The sequence below is a fragment of the Anthonomus grandis genome, chromosome 1 (assembly GCF_022605725.1).
Source record: "Anthonomus grandis grandis chromosome 1, icAntGran1.3, whole genome shotgun sequence".
Taxonomy (NCBI): Eukaryota; Metazoa; Arthropoda; class Insecta; order Coleoptera; family Curculionidae; genus Anthonomus; species Anthonomus grandis.
In genome coordinates this window covers 57,466,357-57,485,920 of record NC_065546.1, presented here as the reverse complement: position 1 = coordinate 57,485,920, position 19,564 = coordinate 57,466,357, and the positions used below count along the sequence as shown (strand labels likewise).

The 19,564-nt window shown below is 32.7% G+C and overlaps 1 protein-coding gene across 1 annotated transcript in view; it reads left to right on the top strand.

The window, feature by feature from the left end:
- The window catches only part of LOC126738994 (potassium voltage-gated channel protein Shaw-like), a 131,872-nt gene extending 112,310 nt beyond the window's left edge, over nucleotides 1–19,562 (top strand). The window contains exons 9-10 of the mRNA XM_050444520.1: nucleotides 8,865–9,081; nucleotides 18,764–19,562. Of these exons, the coding sequence (XP_050300477.1) occupies nucleotides 8,865–9,081; nucleotides 18,764–18,945 (399 nt within the window). The 3' untranslated portion in view covers nucleotides 18,946–19,562. The remainder of the gene's footprint in view (nucleotides 1–8,864; nucleotides 9,082–18,763) is intronic.
- The last annotated feature ends 2 nt before the right edge of the window (nucleotides 19,563–19,564 follow it).

The window sequence follows — 19,564 nt, the reverse complement described above, 5'->3', positions numbered from 1 at the left end:
AAACCACTGGGAGTATTTTCATGTAATGTTCAATGTTCTCTAAAAATACTAATCTAGAGTATAAATTGATCTGAGGTGTAGTTAGAGAGATATTGAGCTTTTTCCGTAGTGATGACTGAAATGGATGTGAAAGGTACATAACCACTTTCTAATATTCAAAAGGTTTTTTTAAATCCATATATATAAAAGAGTTTGTCCTGACTGACTGACTCATCATCGCAGAGCCCAAACTACAATAGCTAGAAACGTGAAATTTTGCCAACGGGTTCCTTTTATAATCTATGCACCGGATAAAAACGGATTTTTCGAAATTCCACCGATAAGGGGTAAAAAATGGGAAAATTGTTACCCGTGACCTCGAGAACTAAGGGGGCGTGGATTCGGAGTTTGAACGGAGACTGCCCGCACCAACGAGTCGCAGGCATCAACTTAAGAAAAAAAAATCAACTGCAACAATGTTTTTTTATAATGTAGGCCCCGGATACGAACGAACTTTTTGAAATTCCACCGATAAGGGGTGTTAGCGATATGATAAATATCGCATAGCGGCATAAAACTGATTAATAAATACGATTGAAAAAGTGCCTCTGTATTATTTATAATAACAACAAGGCGGGTCCATGCGAGACTGATACCCGAGAGGTGACTCGACTCAGTCTTACCGCTCGCTCTACATCTAACGAATCATTTTTTAAGATTATTTGTGTCTTGGTTTTATAATAATTATATTATATTAATCGCGCCCCTTGACCTCAAGAAAAACGGCGTGGCAATTGTGGGTTGCATGTACTATCAATGAGGCGTGGCTTCGGATTTTATTTTTGTGTATTGTGGGTTGCATTTACTATTATTGGAGGCCTTCTTCGACTTTTCTTTTATTTTCACGCGAGCAACGCCGCGGGCATTCAGCTAGTTATACATAAGTGCTATAACTAATTAATTATATGGTAACTAACAGGCCATTAATCAGACTTGCAGGACCATTTAATAAAAATAGTGCCTGAATTCTGTTGAAGCCTAGGTATTGCCTAGTAAATACTGCAGATTATATATACTTAATAACAAATTATATAACATAATCAACATTAAGTGGTAAAGAAGCTTGAAGCAAAGGACCAAAACATTAATACCAGAAAGATAGAGAAAGGATCTCTCCGACACTTAAAACTACCCTGTAAAATAACTCAAATGATTCATTCAGGTTGGTGCTGAAGATCATTCAACAAGCAAACAAAAAAAAGCATAAGAATCCGACATCAAAGCTGTATTTGACTTAGATTAGAAAGTGACGCTTCATTCTAAGCTTAAAAGTTAGTGCGGAGAAAGCAGACTGGCTAATCTTAAATTTATTTTTATAATGAGCAATTAAATATGAAAAAGACCTCTTAAATAATTTTTTATTGTGCGACGGAATAGTTAGAAGATTCTTCCGTCTAATGTTAAGATTATGCATATCCGTACGAATTTTGACTTTTTTAAATAAATATAAATATGTTTTAAATTAAGGAATTTTATTAAAAAAAATTGCTTTAGTTAACTTATGAGATATGTGGTATAGTTGTGAAGCTTCTGAATTCTGGCCCCATCAATATAATCAAGACAGGGGTCATAGATGAAGTCAAAAAATATTAATGGTGATAAAACCAATGAATATCATAGCAGTTTTTTTAATTTTAGGGCTTAAAGAGTGCCTGAGAGAAAATATAGACTTCAGAGCAGAATATCCATTTCTTAACTTAAAAGTGACATGTTCTTTAAATCTTAGTTTATTATTGATAATAAGCCCTAAATTTTTGGCAGTTGTTTTACACGATATAGTATTATTGTTTAAACGCAATTTAAATTTTCCAAGATATATGATCTTTTCTCTTCATTTCTTCATATTCTGCAGCATTTTCTCTAATTCTTGCCCTTTGTTTTCTTTTTCTCTCTTTGGCCAACATACGTTTTCTTTCAATCTCTGCGGAACTTGACTTCTTCGCTGCTGATTTTGCTTTTCTATTTCTTTTTACTTCCTTTACTTTCACTTCCATCTAAATTGCACTTAGATGTTAAAGGCAACAAATCCGTATGTACAACTTTTGGTATAGTTTTAAGAGGTTTAGTTTTTATGGTTTTTAATTTGGTTAGCTTTTTTTGATTTTTTCTTCGGCTTTTTCTTTTGCTCGGCGTTCTAAGGCGTTCTCCTTCATAACTTTAAGTTTCTCTTTTAACAAGGTCTTTGGAGATTTTTTATTTGGAGGTTCTGAATGCTTTTTATTTGGGGATTCATTTATGTTAACAATCACTGTAACGTTGTTCGCATCCCTTTTGTCATCGATTGGAGAACGATCCATATTAAGTACTGAAAACAATAAAAAAGAAAATAAAACTAGGTCGTATAATCCTATCATATTATCCAAGATAACAATTTTATTTGTAAGAAACAATCTTCCTAAAAGGCGTTTATATAATCAAAGGTAGTTCACTAAATTATTTCTTAAATCAAATTAAATTTTTAGATTCAAAAATCATGATACCTTAAATTTAATAAAAATTATGAAAAATAAACATTTCAGTCACATTAATAACATTTCCGTCACATTCTAGATTTCTGGCGGTGTGACAGAAATGTTACGTGACGAAAATGTTTTTTTGGTTAAAGTGGGCTTATTACGGCTCTGTATTAACAACAAGGTAAAGTGAGGTTAGAAATACGGAAAGCAAACATCTTAACTAATTTTGGAGAATATTGAATTTGTTTTTAATTTTTACCGTATCAATACAGACCCATGGGACAGAAATGTTAAGAGAAGAAATACGCATTAAAAACTTACCGGTTCTTTGACGAAAATAACTAATTTTCACAAGAAAAACACTCTGTATTCAACTCGTGTCGACAGCATGGAACTAAATAAAACGTGGACAACCACTCACCTCGCCACCTACCGGCAAACGTTAAGAAAAAAGTTGTGACGGAAATGTTAACAAATCGCGGTTACAAGAAATAGTCGTAGATTAAAAATATTCACGTTTAATATTTCTTAATTATCTACGAGTTTTTGATAAAATCAGACTTTTAAAATATAAAAAATATTTGGATTTATTGAAAAAGATGATATTGCAACTGTGAATAGTAAGCTAAAACATTAAAAAAGGCAATAAGTAGTTATGAGTGACGGAAATGTTTTTTTGACCCTTCATTATTAAAAAAAAAAAAATAGTAATTGGTGAGTCTAACTACTTTTTTCTTTTGGCTTTAATGGAACAGATCCCACTTTAATTAAGACAAAAAAACTGTTTATCGGATATAAAATACGTTTGTGGTAATCAAGTTTCCCAAATATTAAAGGTTATTGAATGTTTGGGACTAAGAATATTAACGCTAGACTAAGAATTATACTGGGAATATTCTTGGGTTATTTTTTAATGGGTTTGCAGCTTTCTTAAAAATGATAAACACAGCTTGCATAATACTAAATTAAATTTAAAATTGGCGCGTGCAAAATGGCAGTTCCATGGACACGCGCAGTTTCCGCGTATATGCGGATGTATGAACTCGCAGCAAAAAGCGAGCTCTCTTGCAATAGTGCTAGCACCGCGAACGGTACTAATTTTATACGCTCGTACTAACAATGGCCGGCCAAAACCTATAAAGTGAAAACCGACGCTTATCGAGGTAAGTCTTTTGGTTTTGCCATGTATTAATTTTTTTTTTTTTATAATCAAATACACTCCATTCATTAACATTGAAAATGACCCATATATGTTCGGTGATTATCACTACAGAAAAGAATGGCAATTGATTCAGTAGGGTTAATTTTTAAGAGCAGCTTTTGCGCCTCCAGATATGACATATTTAAATCTTCATTAATACATTGCTTAGCATTAACTACCCCAGAAACCAAACGTCGGATTAATTTTTTTTTTCGTCATGTTGTAGGTCATGAAATATGGCAATGAAGAACTCTTTTTAATTTTTCGATATCTCTATAAATAAAGTCGGCAGAAGGTAAAAACGATTTTGACAATTTTCGATTTTTTTCGGATTACTTCGAAAGCATCCGGAATTTTGAAATTTTTTTATCGTTTCCAAATTCCGCAACTTTGCCTCCATTTAACCGACCCCGTAACTCTTACAGTTTCCGAGATCCCAATGGTCACCCACGAATTTGGGACACCCTGCACAGTTCTCAAATCTGTAAATCAAATAGGCTTTTTTTCTGCACTAGTAGTAAGATTGCGGTATTACTTATAACTATCCCAGTCATCTTGTTCTTTCGAGTTTCTAAATTTATTTAAAGCCCTGTTACGAAGCCTCTGCACAAATCTAATGTTGGGAGCAATCCAAGGACTATCAGATTTATTTTTACCAGTTACGGTCCTCAAAGGTGCGTGCAATTCATAACCTGAAATAGAGATTGAACCAAAAAATCCACCTTGCACATATTTCATATTATACATTAAATGCCAAAGAATAGACATCATATCGATATGAAATCGATTATTGTCGATGTTATTTAAATTTCTGTAAGCGAAATTACATTAAATTGGCTTGGACGCCTCCAACCTAAAAGAGAAATAAACTAACATATGATGCGATATATTTATATCTCCACTGTATTCCACTATCATCTATTAATTCATTGTTAAAAAAGATTAAATCAATTAAGGACATGGTTGTATTTAATACTCTCGTGGGATCAGATAATATTTCTTAAAGACCATACATCTCAGTAATCTCGCACAAAAGCATTTTCATATCATTAAAATCTAAAAAATCGCCTTTTAATAAAATTAAGTTATATGTATATAGAGAAATAATTAGTCATAACGTCTTCAAGGTTAGAGTTAAATAAGTTTAAGTCCATTTTAGGAGGTCGATATAAATTTACCTATTAAAATCCTTCTTCTACCCACTTTAAAGTTGAACCCAAATAGGTTCTTCAAAAATCATTTCTTCCCCTTGAAAGAACAAGAAAATGAATATTCGACTTTAGGTAAAGCGCAACATCTCCCCATACGGTCCTGTCTAACAACTTGGTCTGCTCTGAGTTCAAACCTTAGCCTCGGCATGATGCTCTACCCAACTTTTTTTTTTTTTAGTATTTCGAAAAGGAAAATAGAGTATCCCATTTATTAGGGTATTGGGATAAGACAACCGGGTTTTTATGTCAATTTTTTTTATTTTTCAAATTTATTTTTAGCCAATAGTAATAAGATATAAAAAGAATTCACAGGAGGAGAATAAGAAATAAAAGAAACCATCGACGAATTGAATCGAAGCTATAGAAGCCGAGATATTAGTAAAAATGAGGGATAAACAAAAGAAAACTGGTTTTTTTCCACCGTACAATTTTTTTTTCCTAAAATGATTATTGGTAAATTTTAAAGTAAGCCCTAAACTAACAATTTCCAGTAAAAAAACTCAATAAAAAAATTTTTGTTTTGGTCGAAAGTCGAAAAATCGAAAGAAGAAAAAACCCACGAAAAATTTCAAAAAAATGGTTTTTATTTTTTTATAAATAAACTATAACTCTGACAACTTTTTCTATTAAATAAAAGTTCTTCGGTATATTAAGAGGTATTCGCCTATCAAAACGAATCGGTTCTAGCTATTATAGAATCGGAGAAAATTGGAAAAAACTTTTAAACATAAATATCGAATTATCAAGAGCCCTATGAAAAAATTTCAATTTTTTATTTTTCAATCCTGTACTGCTTCAGAATACCTTTAAAAAAGGTTATTACCAATTTGACTCTAAAATGAACGGAAAATCTATTTCTTTGCATTTTTCGATTTTTGAACAAAATCCGGGGTCAAAATTACCATTTTTTCAAAATATGCTCCGAATTCAAAATTTCTTTTTTTTGAATAAAAACTATTCAAAAATAGTAAAAAAGCTTAATGACAAAATTTTCCACGATTTATACGAGTGCCATAATATAAAGAGAAAGATTAGGTTTTATAAGAAGCAATGTATTAGGATAGGAAAAGGGGGTTTGTTTCCTGTTTTTTTTTGTATTTTTATTTTCAAAGGCAATTATAATACGAATAAAAAATAATTAAAGGAAAAAACAAATAAAAGAATTTATCAATTTACTGAATAGAAGCTATAAAAGCCGTGATATTAGTAATATAAAATACAAAAAAAAACACCTTTTTTTGATTCCGCATCAATGTCTTTTTTTCCTAAATTGGTAAACTATTAATATAAATTTATTACCAATTTAGCAACCCCTGCTAAAAGAACCCTAACTAAATTAAAATATTATTACAGCTATTTTTTTTCCAGCTATTTATACTTTGACCTGACCTTTATGCTGCTATTACTATTATTATAAATATTATCTCTCTTGTAAATGTCCTTAAACCTTAAAACACCCTGTATAATACGATTACTATATTTATAAATAATATTTTTCTTATTTATGCCCTCAACCTTAAAACCCTCCGTATAATTCTATTTCTATACTATTATTATCCTCATAAATGTTCCGTAATATCAATACTCTCTGTATATTTTAAATATATATTTATTAATATTTATATTCATTTTATTTATCCTAGTAATTTATCAAAAAACCGTTTAAAATTGTCCCCTATAATATTAATAAATCATTAATAAAATAACTCATGACGTCACGAGACGAACACGACGCGTTTGTTGCCAGACATCCTCCATCCTTCTCTAAAACCGCTTTTCCTACTCTAACTCGTAACGCAAATGGGCCGAATTTGCCGCCGCGATACCGAAAACCCCGCGATTACGTCATCTGGCCATGTGCGACTCGATAGTGACGTCGTCCTAATGCTTTTACATTGGGTGCTGGACCGCCAACTTTATTGTACCATGAGCTGGCTCCCTGTGTCTCCAGGGTATGACTGGTTGATTGGAACGGCTTTTTTTTGGGGGGCTTCTTTTAAATAACAGCGCGTTGCGGAAAAACGAAAACATTTAAAGAAAAACGGGTTTCAGTGGATTATAGCCACATAGTGTCCGGTGATTTCAGAAAAAAAATGGTTGTCGTAGGTATCATAGGTATGCCGGTATAAAGCGTCAAAGTTAAAAAAAGGTGTAGAGCAAAAACTGCTCTACGTAGAAAGTTGTAGAATATGTCGAAAAATAGGATTTAAAAAGTTCTTAAAATGCTGAAAGTTTGAAATTTCTAGATGCTGCCAATAAAGAGTTATTAAGAAAAGTAGAAAAAAGCGGTCAAAAAAAGGCTCAAAAAGGGGTTTATATTTGTTAAAACAGCTCACCCTGTATAATACATAGCGTCATGAATAATACCTCTATTTAATTCTAAAGGATTAAGCTTTCAAAAGGTGTTAACAAAGAAAATTAAAAAATTTTTTAGAAGTAGAAAAAAATTTATTTCTCAAAAAATTCACTTTTTTTTTCTTCGAAAAAAAAAAATTTAAGTTTGAGCTCGTTTATCTCGGAAGGAGTTTCTTTTGGAAAAAAATAGTTTTAATAAAAAAGAAAGCTACATTTACGTAGAAAAGGGCTGTTTTATTCGCATTATCGGGAACGTTACCGTTTAGACCCCACAACCGTTTAAGTCCGCGAGGTACCGCGCAAAAAGTTCAAATTTCATTCACAGAAAAATCCGACTTCTAAAGGGTTTATCTTAAAAAGCGCCCTTTGGGAGCAGGTTTCCGTGGAGGTCTTTAATGTCAATGAGTTTCATAAAATTCGGCTCAGTCAATTGAACTCTGACAACTTTTTGTTTCAAATAAAAGTTCTCAAGAATTTTACGAGGTATCCGCATATCAAAATAAATCGGTTCTAGCTATTATAGAATCGGAGAAACTTGAAAAAAACTGTAAAACATAAATATCGACTTATCAAGAGCCCTATGGAAAAATATCAATTTTTTACTTTTCTATCCTACACTACTTCAGAGTACCTTAAAAAAGGCTATTACCAATTTTACTCTAAAATGAACAGAAACCCTATTTCTTTGCAATTTTCGATTTTCGAACAAAATACGAGGTCAAAATGACCATTTTTCAAAATATGCTCCGAATTTAAAATTTCTTTCTTTTTTCTGATTAAAGACCGTTCAAAAACTAGTAAAAAAGCTTTATGACAAATTTTTCCACGATCCATACGAGTGTCACAATCTAAAGAGAAAGATCAGGTCCCATAAGAAGCATGTAAGAAAAAATTTTTAAAAAATTTTAAGTTTGAGCTCGTTTATCTCGGAAGGAGTTTTTTTTGTAAAAAAATAGTTTTAATAAAAAAGATAGCTACATTTACGTAGAAAAGGGCTGTTTTGTTCGCATTGTCGGAAACATTACCTTATAGGCCCCACAACCGTTTAAGTCTGCGAGGTACCGCGCAAAAAGTTCACAATTCATTCACAAAAAAATCCGACTTCTAAAGGGTTTATCTTAAAAAGCGCCCTTCGGGAGTTGCTTTGCATAAAGGCCTTTGACGTCAATGAGTTTCAGAAAATTCGGCTCAGTCAGTTTTCCACAAGTTGCTGCACCGACTGTTTTCGCGAAAAAAGCGGTTTTTTGCCACGCCCGCGTGGCCAAAAAAATTTACATTATCACGTAGCCTTAACCTTCCCACACAAAACGGTGAAAACCAGAAAAAAAAATTCGCCATAGAGGCAAAGTTATTAACGTTTATGTGACGCGAGTCCTAAAATCTGTCAATTCTTCACGAGCACATATAAGAGCTTCGCTCTTAACAAGATTGTAGTTTTGCAATTCAATAACTTCATCAGCAATATCCCAGTGCATTAGTGATTACTAAGAATTTTCCCATCAAAATATTACTGAGATCCAAGTTAATAAAAACTATACTTTATCAAATATCAATTATCCTTTTATGGAATGACGACCGAAAAAAAAATTTTCGATTTTTCAGGCCCGAGCAAAGCTACCGAAGAAACGCCGAAGAGTTTTACCAGTAGAACCTACCAGGGGGCCGAGAATTCCAGGACCAGCGGGACCGGGGGGACCTCCACCTCCGATGTGCAACAACCCCCAAGGGCAGACTGCGGCACAAAACCGTAGGGTTAACGCCGTCAAATCGAACCATCCTAGCAGGGACAGTCTTTTGGGGGCACCTGTACCGAAAATGGGTAAGACTTTTATTTATTAAGTAATTATTGTACTAAAGAGATATTACCAAAGTATATAGATTTCAAGGTTAGACTGTGTTATCACTAAGTTAAAGGGTTTGTTAGATGGGTAGCGATAATTTGTGGCATACGGATTCACTTTTAACGATAATTTTTAAAAAAGTTTGTAGAGGTATATTTTATTATAGTTTTCCCATCCGTTTCATTAAAATCCAAGTAGTAGTGTTATGAGCTTCAAGCAATAACTTTAATTATAAGTTGTGCAGCATTTTTAGTTTCTGTGGAACACCCCTCGTGGCTACAAATTATAGCACCTATCTGTCATACAAAAATTTTGACTAATTATGGATGTTTTATCTTTCAAAAAAAATTACAGAGGAACAGCGCAGGCGTTCGTCGAATTTACGTTCAAACGGCACCCCGTCGAACCCCCAGATGAGCAACGCAGTTGAATAATACGAGGGGTATTAAAAGATTTAATTTGTTTGGGTGTTTTTTGGTAGTGTAGTCCGTGCATGGTTTTTTCATTTTCTAAGGGTGGTTTTACCTATTATTATTATTAATTAAATCATTATTTTATGCATGGATTTAATGTTAATATAAATTGATGAATAAATTAATTAGCCCGGGGTAGCGTGTGGCAATATTGCATAAAATTTAATCGGATATTTAAAATTGATCGCTGTCGACAGCAGGGTGGAAAAATGAACATTTTATTAATCAATGTCTCATTGGAATTTGTAAAGGAATGTCGGCCTAACGTTCCAGAGTTTGTTTTAATAAAATCCGTGTAGTTATTTTGGAAATATTTGAATCTTCATTAAAGATAAAATGTCTGTCTTTTCTCGAGTCTAACAATATTCTTTATATGTAAATGCTACGTTTGAATTAATTAATAAGTACAATTTTAAACTCAATGGACCAAAACAAGATGTATTTGTATATTTATGGATTTAGCTAATGCGTTTGATACAGTTTTTCATAAAATTGTCCCACAAAATAGACATAAGAGGAGTAGCTTTAAAACTATTTAAATTCTACCTAAATAACAGAATTCAGAAAATGGTTTTAAGCAATATAATTAATTACAGTTAAACTGTAGAGACAGGTAACAACATTGGCAATAAATGGAAGAGTTATATCCTACGCGGACGATACGGCAATTATATTTTCGACAGACAATTAGGTAAACGTATATAGTGAAGCAGAAAACGAAAATTTATTAAGCCCTAATATTGATAAAACTAAATTTATAACTTTATCATTGACTTGGGCTGATCAACCATCAGAAAACCTAATTTAAATGCATGATATAAAATGTGAAGACGTACGTCCAAATTGCCAATGTTCCTTACATATTCAACAGGTCAGTTTATTCAATTATTTAGGTTTAATATTGGATCAATGTTTAAGATGGACCGAACACATTACAGAAACCGCTAATAAGATTCCAAAAACTGAGGAATATATTAAATAAAAAATTACTATTAATAGTCTACTCATGCTTAAATAGCAATAAAAACAAACTTCAAGTCACAGGTCTCAAATTTGTTAAATTAAAGTCAGAGGATTACACGTGTTTCGCCCATACTAGTCATCATCAGATCCACTTGTGTATTCATTAATAAAAAAGAACAAAAAAGAAGCAGAGAACAACACTACATGATTCAAATGAAGGGTAGAAATTAATTTTAAATTGAGAAAATTGGACGGATACTATTAACTACATATTAAAATTATATAAACAAACAAATGAGTATCAAGATTTATATTACGTAGTGTTGTTCTCTGCTTCTTTTTTGTTCTCTTTTATTAGTGAATACACAAGTGGATCTGATGATACCTAGAATGGGCGAAACAGATGTAATCCTCTGACTTTTTTTTAATAAATTTGAGACCTGTGACTGCAGTATGTTTTCATTGCTATTTAATGTAAGCCTCTTGGAGAAAGATGGACTATTTCTTGGTACTCATACTTAGTGGAATTTGTGTTACGATATTGGATCATAATATGGGAACACTCTTACAATAATACTCTTTTGATCTTTAAAATATGTCAAAAGGTTAAAAAAAGACTCCAAATACCCTACTAATGTACTTTATAGAGCGACAAAAATTCCATTTATCAGAAGCCTAAACAATTATAGCTCCTTGAATTGTTTTTAAAAACTAAACAAACATCGCTTAACCTTCGTCTTCCCACGTTAGAAAAGTTACGTAAAGTCCCAAGTGGGGTACATTTGTACCCCATCATGAAAATGATACTACCGATACATTGACATGTTTTTAATTATCCAAATATATAAAATAAACTTGTAACTAATCAAATTATAAAAAAAAATAGTTAATTTTCTTTGCACTTCACTTCTTTTGCATGGCGTTCCGCGCATACGAAATTTTGACACTCCTTGCAAAGTTGTCTAGATTTGCGATCTCTATTTCGATCACAGAGATAACAAAGTCCACTTTTAAGTCTTTCATTTTGGTTTTTCAACTGGAGGAGACGCCAAGTCTGGAACAACATCGCGCATACACTGCCTTAGCGTCTTGCTCAAGCGTCCTGAGTTATTATATCTTCGTACAATATATTCTTTTACCAAAGATTCTCCTATCTGAAGCAAAAAATACCATTTGTATTATTATAATGAAGTATAATATGAGGTTTGTTCTTATATTTTTCATCTGCAACAGTATCATCATGATGTTCCGTAGACAATAAAATAACTGCTTTGCCTTTGCTAGGTGTATAAGATACAATAGTATGTTCTTTTGTGAATGTAAACATACTAGAAAATTCAGACCTAAATAATTTGGGTTGCAACTCGTTTGGAATGAATGACTTATTTTGTATGAGGGTTCCACACAGGGTAAGTTTTTTTTCAGCAAGCTTATCTGCCAGTGGTAGACTTGTAAAAAAATTATCAGTGGTTACTCCATATCCAGTGCCAAGGGGTTCAACAAGATCCAGAACCACTCTCTCACCCTGATTTTTTTCTGGTTTGTTATTTATTTTACCAAGATAAATCTGTAAATTTGCACTGTACGAATTTTTACTATCCGCCATTGCCCACATTTTAAGGCCATATTTATCGGGCTTACTTTTCATGTAAACTCGAAAAGGACATCTCCCTCTGAAGGAAGCAAGTTGTTCATCTATAGTAACATGTGACCCAAATGAATAGGCCATTATACAATTCTGAACAAACAAATCAAAAACTTCTCTAATTGGCGCCAATTTATCGTTTATCTTACGCTGAGGTCTAGTAGAATAGTCGTCAAATCGAATAAATATTGTAAGCAACTGAAATCGATTACGTGACATACTTGCCGGAATAATAGGCCTGACATATTTTTTATCTGTACACCATAACATTAGGTAGTAGATAGTAGGGGATAACTGTCTTTCTTGGTAATGTCATTCAGTCGCCGATAGTCTACACAAAATCTAGTGGATCTATCCTTTTTCTTCACTAGCACAACTGGAGATGTCCAAGGACTCTGAGAAGGTTCTATCACTCCTTGTGTCCTCATTTCTTGAAGCATTGAGGAAACTTCTCCTTGTTTAGCTATCGGAATTCTTCGAGGTGCTTGTTTAATCGGAGCATTGTCTCCAGTATTAATTCGATGCTGCACCAAATCAGTTCTTTCCAAGTCATTATAAATAAATAAAATAAATAAATAAATATGCCTTTTATTTTTAAAATTACATAAACATAGCTGAGAAAAAAAAAACATTATTAAAAAGCTGAAAAAAAAAACATTATTAAAAAAAAAGTAGCATACTACCACTGGCGCAGTCTAGCTTTAAAGAGCTACTCTACTGAACCAGAAGCTATACTTTACCATCAGTAAATAAATTAGGTAGTTAAAAAAAAATTATTTTAGGCAAATTAATTAGTAAATTACAATAAATTATTAATTAAATATTACAATTAGAAGAAACTAGAAGAAACTTGCATAACAAACATTAAATTTGCCAGAAAAATTGCACAAATAACAAAAGCCACTAAAAAAAATCTCCATTGGTTTGCAAATTAAATAGATGTTCCTTGAATTTTATTTTAAAAGATTGAATTGATAAATTAATTAGGTTAGTTGGTACTTTATTAAAAATATTTGCTGCATTATAAGAATATGACCTCTGAAACATGGCACTATGACGAAGTGGAACCGTAATTCTTTTAGAAAACCTTATATTTAAACCATGAACAGTGTCCCGAAAAATTAGTCTTTCTTTAAGGGAGACAGGGGAAGATGTGTCATTAATTATTTTCAATAAAAACACTGCAAAATGTAATATTATCGTGCAAGGAAAACACATCTTGATTTTCTTCAAAAAGACGTCGCAATTTACTACACTGGTCTATGGTTAAATTGGCAGAAGATTCTTCAAATAGGTTTTGTAAACAACAATCAAAGTTTTTGTCAAAAACACTAACCTAACTCGCCTTGACTGTCGATTAATTGTTTCCAAGGTAAAAACTGACTAAACAATTAAAACTGAATGAATTGTCACGAAACGCGAGTGATGGAATTATTATTGAACATCTACTTTTTAAAAAAGGAATAAATTTAATTCAAAATAAATTCTACACAAATTTGACCATCAATTAACTACAACTTTATTCGTCGAAAATTAATAGATAAGTGATTTTATATAATGCAATTTTTATGAAGCCTAATAATATTAAAATGCTTATTTTGTTGATTCAGGAATATTTGTAATAATAATAATTATGTATGGGGTCAACTGAGGTTCTTGGCCTGGTTGCATCACATAACTCCTCCCTCCTTAAGTTCGGAAAATAAGAGCTGCAATGGCTGCTCGTTTTTTCGACTCTCTTGTGAAGTGCCGTCGAAGGGGTCGTTCTCGTAGTGGTGGCTTCTATGAGATGAAACAGGCTTTTTCCATTTCTTCCATCCAATATACAGCAGGATTTCGCATATGAGGGCGGCAATGGATGAGATTGGAGCGATCCACGGGTACGTGGAATTTTCGGGCGCCTCTAGAGGGTGTAACTGGATTGTCGACAATATTTTCTGCGCTGTCTTCAGTTCATCCAAGTTTATTTCCTCGAGGGTTAATTTGGAATTGTTGTTGCTGCTTTGGACATACGAAAACTTTGGCAATTCTAACACATATTGGAGTTCCGTTTTTCTTTCGCCTTCGTATGTTTTGTTATCTATCTCAACGGGGCACATAGATAGGGTAACAATACTTGGTTCAGAGATCTTGTAGAGTCCTTGTTGACATTTGTCTCGGGCGATTGTCATCTGCACAGGAATGACCAAAATTTCGTTACCATTTAGGCGTTGAATGGTACTTTTTTGGTAATTAACATTGGTTAACGGGCATATATTGGTTGACGTTGTTAGCAGTTGGAAGAGGCACTATTCGTCTTTTGAGAGGGTGGTTTGCTTGCAGATGAAAACGTCTTCTAGCTGCGGGCATTCTTCTTCTGTGGTTCAGTAGTTATCGTTTGTGAGTAGGATATAAGGATTGGAAGGGAGAATGGTTTTGTTTCCAATGGGTATTGGGTAGAGTTTGTAAAGTATATAGTGGTTGGGAAAGACAATTGGGGTGTGTATTGAAAATAAAATTGAGCTATTTTTGATAATTACTTGAACAGATAAATAGTTATAAAAGTTTACTAATTCTTTAAATTCAGGTATTCGGTTTGGACCATATATTGTTTTTATATTTTCTATTAAATTTAAAAGTTGGTTAGGATTGAGTATAGAGTTGTGCATTTTATTTACATGAGCGAATGAGATTGCGTTTTCGATGTTATTTATTACGGAATTTAAAGTGTTTAATTGCAACATTATATTGTCTAATATTAAAGACATATATAGGGCATTAGATAAATCTAACTGATTTTTCTCAAGTAAATTTAGTTTTTCCAATATAATTGCTTGATTGCTATTTATTTTTTCTAAATTTTTAGTAAATTCTTGTGTGATAGAGGATAGAATTGATTGTTCTTCATTAAAGTTGTTATTTAGAATTTCTTGATTTTTTGTTAGCATATCGAAATAGTTATTATAGCGGGTTTCATCGTCTGAGTCAAGGGTACCGAAGAGCCATTTTTCAGCGTTACCTACTACGTTAAGTAATCCTCTTTTTGATCGATTAGGTTTGTGAAAAATCTTGGTATTTCTTAAAATTGTCTGAAAATATTCATAGGTTTGATTAAATTTATAGGATGTAAGAATTGAGAAGCTTTCCTTTTGATTTGTACTAAAAACAGCTTTGTTTGCCTGAGTTAGTATGTTTTTTATGTTAGATAGGGGAATTTCGATTTCTGTGAGGTTTATGTGAAAGGTGGATGTATATTTCGTAGCTGATATATAGGTTTTTCCTATGGCCATTGGTAATATGCGATTTCTAATTCTTTTTACTTCTAAGTTCGTAGCTATGGGTAGGAGGAGCAGGAATGGGATGATTTGTCTCATCTGAAACAAGGTTACGTTGTGGTTTTAATAAGTTTTTATGTATTCGTCTATTTTGGGTGGTTATGGCGTTAGTTTTTTGTGTAACAGGTTTGGTTATTTTTTTATATTTATCTGATTCCTTAACTTTTGATTTCTGTGGAAACGTTTTCGCAAAAAGTGGTTTGTTAGGGTCGATGTCTACTACATTTCGGTCTTTATTTACTTTATCTAAAGAAGATTGTCGTTGGTCTGTTAATTTTTCATAAAGTTCATGATAAATTATTTTAATATTCTCTGCATGCTCTGGCATGTATTGGGAAAGATTTTGTTCGTTTGAGAGCTCTAGAGGGTTTTTATAGTCTAATTTGCCTCTGACAATTTGAAAAGGGGTATATTGGGATGCACTGTGTGTAGAGTTATTATAGGAAAGAATGGCATAATTCATTAGAATTATTATATTTTCTTTTGGCTTTTGGTGCTTAAGGGTAAGAATAATTTCATTTAAAGTGGAGTGAAGACGTTCAATTGGACTATTTGAGTTGGGGTTGTAAGGGGTACAATAATGAATTTCAATTTTATGTAAAGAACAGAGGTTTTGAATTATTTCGTTTTTAAAGGATGTGTCATTATCTGTAGTAATTTTTCGGGGAAGGCCATAATGATTAAAATAGGTAATAAGTTTGTTAGCTACTTCGATTCCTGTGGGTGTTAAAAGAGGGTATGCTTGTCCTAGTTTAGAAAAGCTGTCAATTACGGTTAGAAAGGACGTATTATGTGTTTTATAGATATCTATATAGATGTGATCGAAAGGTTCGTGACCAATAGGGGTGGGTTTAAAAACGATTTTGTTAGGATGTCTTTCGTATTTAGTTTTTTGGCAAATTTCGCAGAGGTTAACATACATTTTGACGTCATTTTCTAAATTTGGCCAGTAGAAGTGTTTCTTAAGTGATATAATATTTTCTTGAATACCTCGGTGGGAAGTTTTGGTCTCGTGATAATATTTAATCTTTAATTGTTGGTCTTCTACGTCTGTTATGTCTTCTAGTAGGGTATTGGATATGTAAAGGTTAAACGAATTATTTTTAAAGTATTTTTGAAAAACTCTGATTATAAGTGGTTCAAGAGATTTATTTATGAAATGTAGGCAGTATGTAGTTTTGGGTATAAAATGTTCTTTAATAATGTCACAGAGATCTTTTTCAGATGGATCATTTTTCAAAAATATAATCGTTCTTTGTTTGTCAAAAATAAATTCTTTTTGAACTTTAATTTTGTTATTATTGGAGTATCTAAATATAATTTGATTTTTATAGATATTTAATGCTTTTTGAACGTATGGGGCACCAATAATGGGATGTTCTATGTTAGAGTGTTTAGTTTCTAGGTAGTTTCCCTGTTGTATTCAATGCAACATTGAATACAACAGGGCAAATCAAGAATATTGAGACTGAACCAATGCTCTACCCATCTGACTCTATAAGCGACCTCATGAATGAAGAAATAGAAATAGGTTACGAGGAACTAAATGGAGGCAGATCCACCACCATATGACGACCAATAGCACGGTAATATCTATATTGACAATTGTCACACTAATAGCTTCCGCTTATGCCTATTACAAGTGGAAGTCAGCCAAAAGGCAGCCAATACAACGAGAGGATCCAGATGTGAAAGAAATAAAATATAGAATTGCGTGAAGGTAGAGCCCTTTCAAAAATCAGCCTAAATCTTCTTCTCGTCTGCGTAACTGATTTGCATTCACTAAATAATAACACGCAACGTGCCTTTTCCCGGGTGGTAAACATATACCTTTCAAAATCTTTAAAAAATGCAAAAATACAATCATATAGAAATCAAATTATTGGGACTGCCCAACGAATGACGTCAAAAAGATTTGAGAGTAGTTGAAGCTCACAAGAAAATTGTGAAACTCACAGCCTCCTTGACAAGCTACAATTGTTATTGTTGTCACTTGATACCGAGAATGTTATTTAATAGGTATTTATTGTAGGAAAATTTTCAAAAAGATGTCATTTACTAAAATTGGCTCTGTAAAAAAAATAATGAATTTAAGACAATTTCGGATAGGGGATTTAACAGGCTTTTATGTGAAATTAAAGAGTACAGGGTGTTACATTTAAGATTTTTGAGAAATCGGCCTTTGAAAATCATCAATTTTTTTTCTCCTATTTCAGGTAAATTTTGAAATTTGGCAACACTGTAAAAAAAAACTGAATATTGATGAAGTTTTGTGGAAACCGCACATTGTTGTCATTTTCCATTCTAGACTTATAAGCAGTTTAAATGTATCAGGTTATAGATGGAAACCCTGTATATTGCGTGCAGAAATTATCTGGTCGACTGTAAAAATTTGATTTTTCGTTTCTGATTCTGTTGCTAACTTCCATGACGTTGAGAAATGTAATATAGATGTCATATTCCACGGCTATTCTGGGTAGGGTGGACATTAGTCAATAGTCATGGCCAAAAAAGCCTGACTCCCAGGACAATTATCATGGTATCTTAAAAAGTTTCTGAATCATTTTAGAGTCCTAATAAACTCTAAAAACTTTCGGAGAATGTGTAGGGTGAGCATGACAAACAAAATATATCAATAAATTGCATTTCCAGTACAAGTGAAACAAAAAAATGACAATTTCATTAATGCAGACTTTAAATAATATAAACAAGAGAAATGTTGACTGCATAACGAGTAAAATACAGCCATTATAACGTCAATCATTTCTAAATCGAATGAACAAAAGGCAATCGAGCCCCAATGCCGCAATAAACCATCAATCATTTTCATACAAAAAATCGTTAAAATTTGTCAACAACAATAACAAATCGGGGGGTGAAGTCGGCCCATTTCATGCGCAGAGGGTTGAACTAACGATGATGACTTTCGTGTTGTGCTGCTTAAAGGGTTATGGATGGAGTATAGGGCGATTCATGAAAATTCACGGAACGCTTTATAACTCGAGAGCCTTAAGAGATTTTAATTTACAATATTTGTACACGTATATGCTCTGATTGGTGGAATACGTTGATTTTAAAAGATATATCGAGTATCCACAAAAAGCATTTCTAAGTTATTTACAGCATGTCTCCCTTCCACCCGAAACAACCCTACAAATCAATTTCTTAGTAAACCTGTAGTACATTTAACCAGTTTCCAAAGCATTTTAGAGCGCATGGTCCGTACCCATAAAATAAATACCAAAACAATTTTTATCTGTTTTAGGACTGATCGGGGTAACGGCGTCCCTCAATCCAAACGGCGTTGGTCTCGAATCAAATCCAGCGTTTTTAATGGCGAGACCCCAGTGTGACTCCAACAAAGGCAACACTGCGACCCCACAAGACACTAAAGTCACCTTCTCACCGGATTCCAACCAGTGCAACACCGCTGTAGTCAAATCTTAAGAAAAAAAGTGCAGTTACTTGACGCATCCTGTATATGTAGCAAAATTTTCAGGAAAAAACTTATAATATATTGGAAATTTATGTGCAAGTACTGCTGACAGTGGTTTGCACACCCTATATAAAAATTACTTGAAGCTAGCGCCATCTTGCGACTTCTCAGCAAATTCCTGAGTCTACTGACTTTTCTTTTTTTTAGTTCAGAAGTGTGTTATAGATGGCGCTACCTTAAATCTGAGCTAAACAAACGAAACAAGTATTATAAACAATATTAAAATAAGAGTAATAAATAAATATGAAAAAGTTAGCAATAAAGTATATTGATCAAAGAGTATATCGCCATAAAATAAATATTTAAACAATATATACAGAAGGTCTTTTTAAGATCTCACGTATAATAATGTATTGCTTCAATGAGACCATATCAATATGTTTAAAAATTGGGGTTTTTTATGGATCACTAAGGAACGGTTTGTAACTTGTTGCTGATAGGCTTTCCGTAATTAGGCACACTTTCCTTTGGATCTAATTGGACCACAAAACGTTATAATATGAAAAATGGGCGGGTACAATATAAGCAGTAGCGTACCAACTTTAGTAAGGAATTAGAAATATATATATT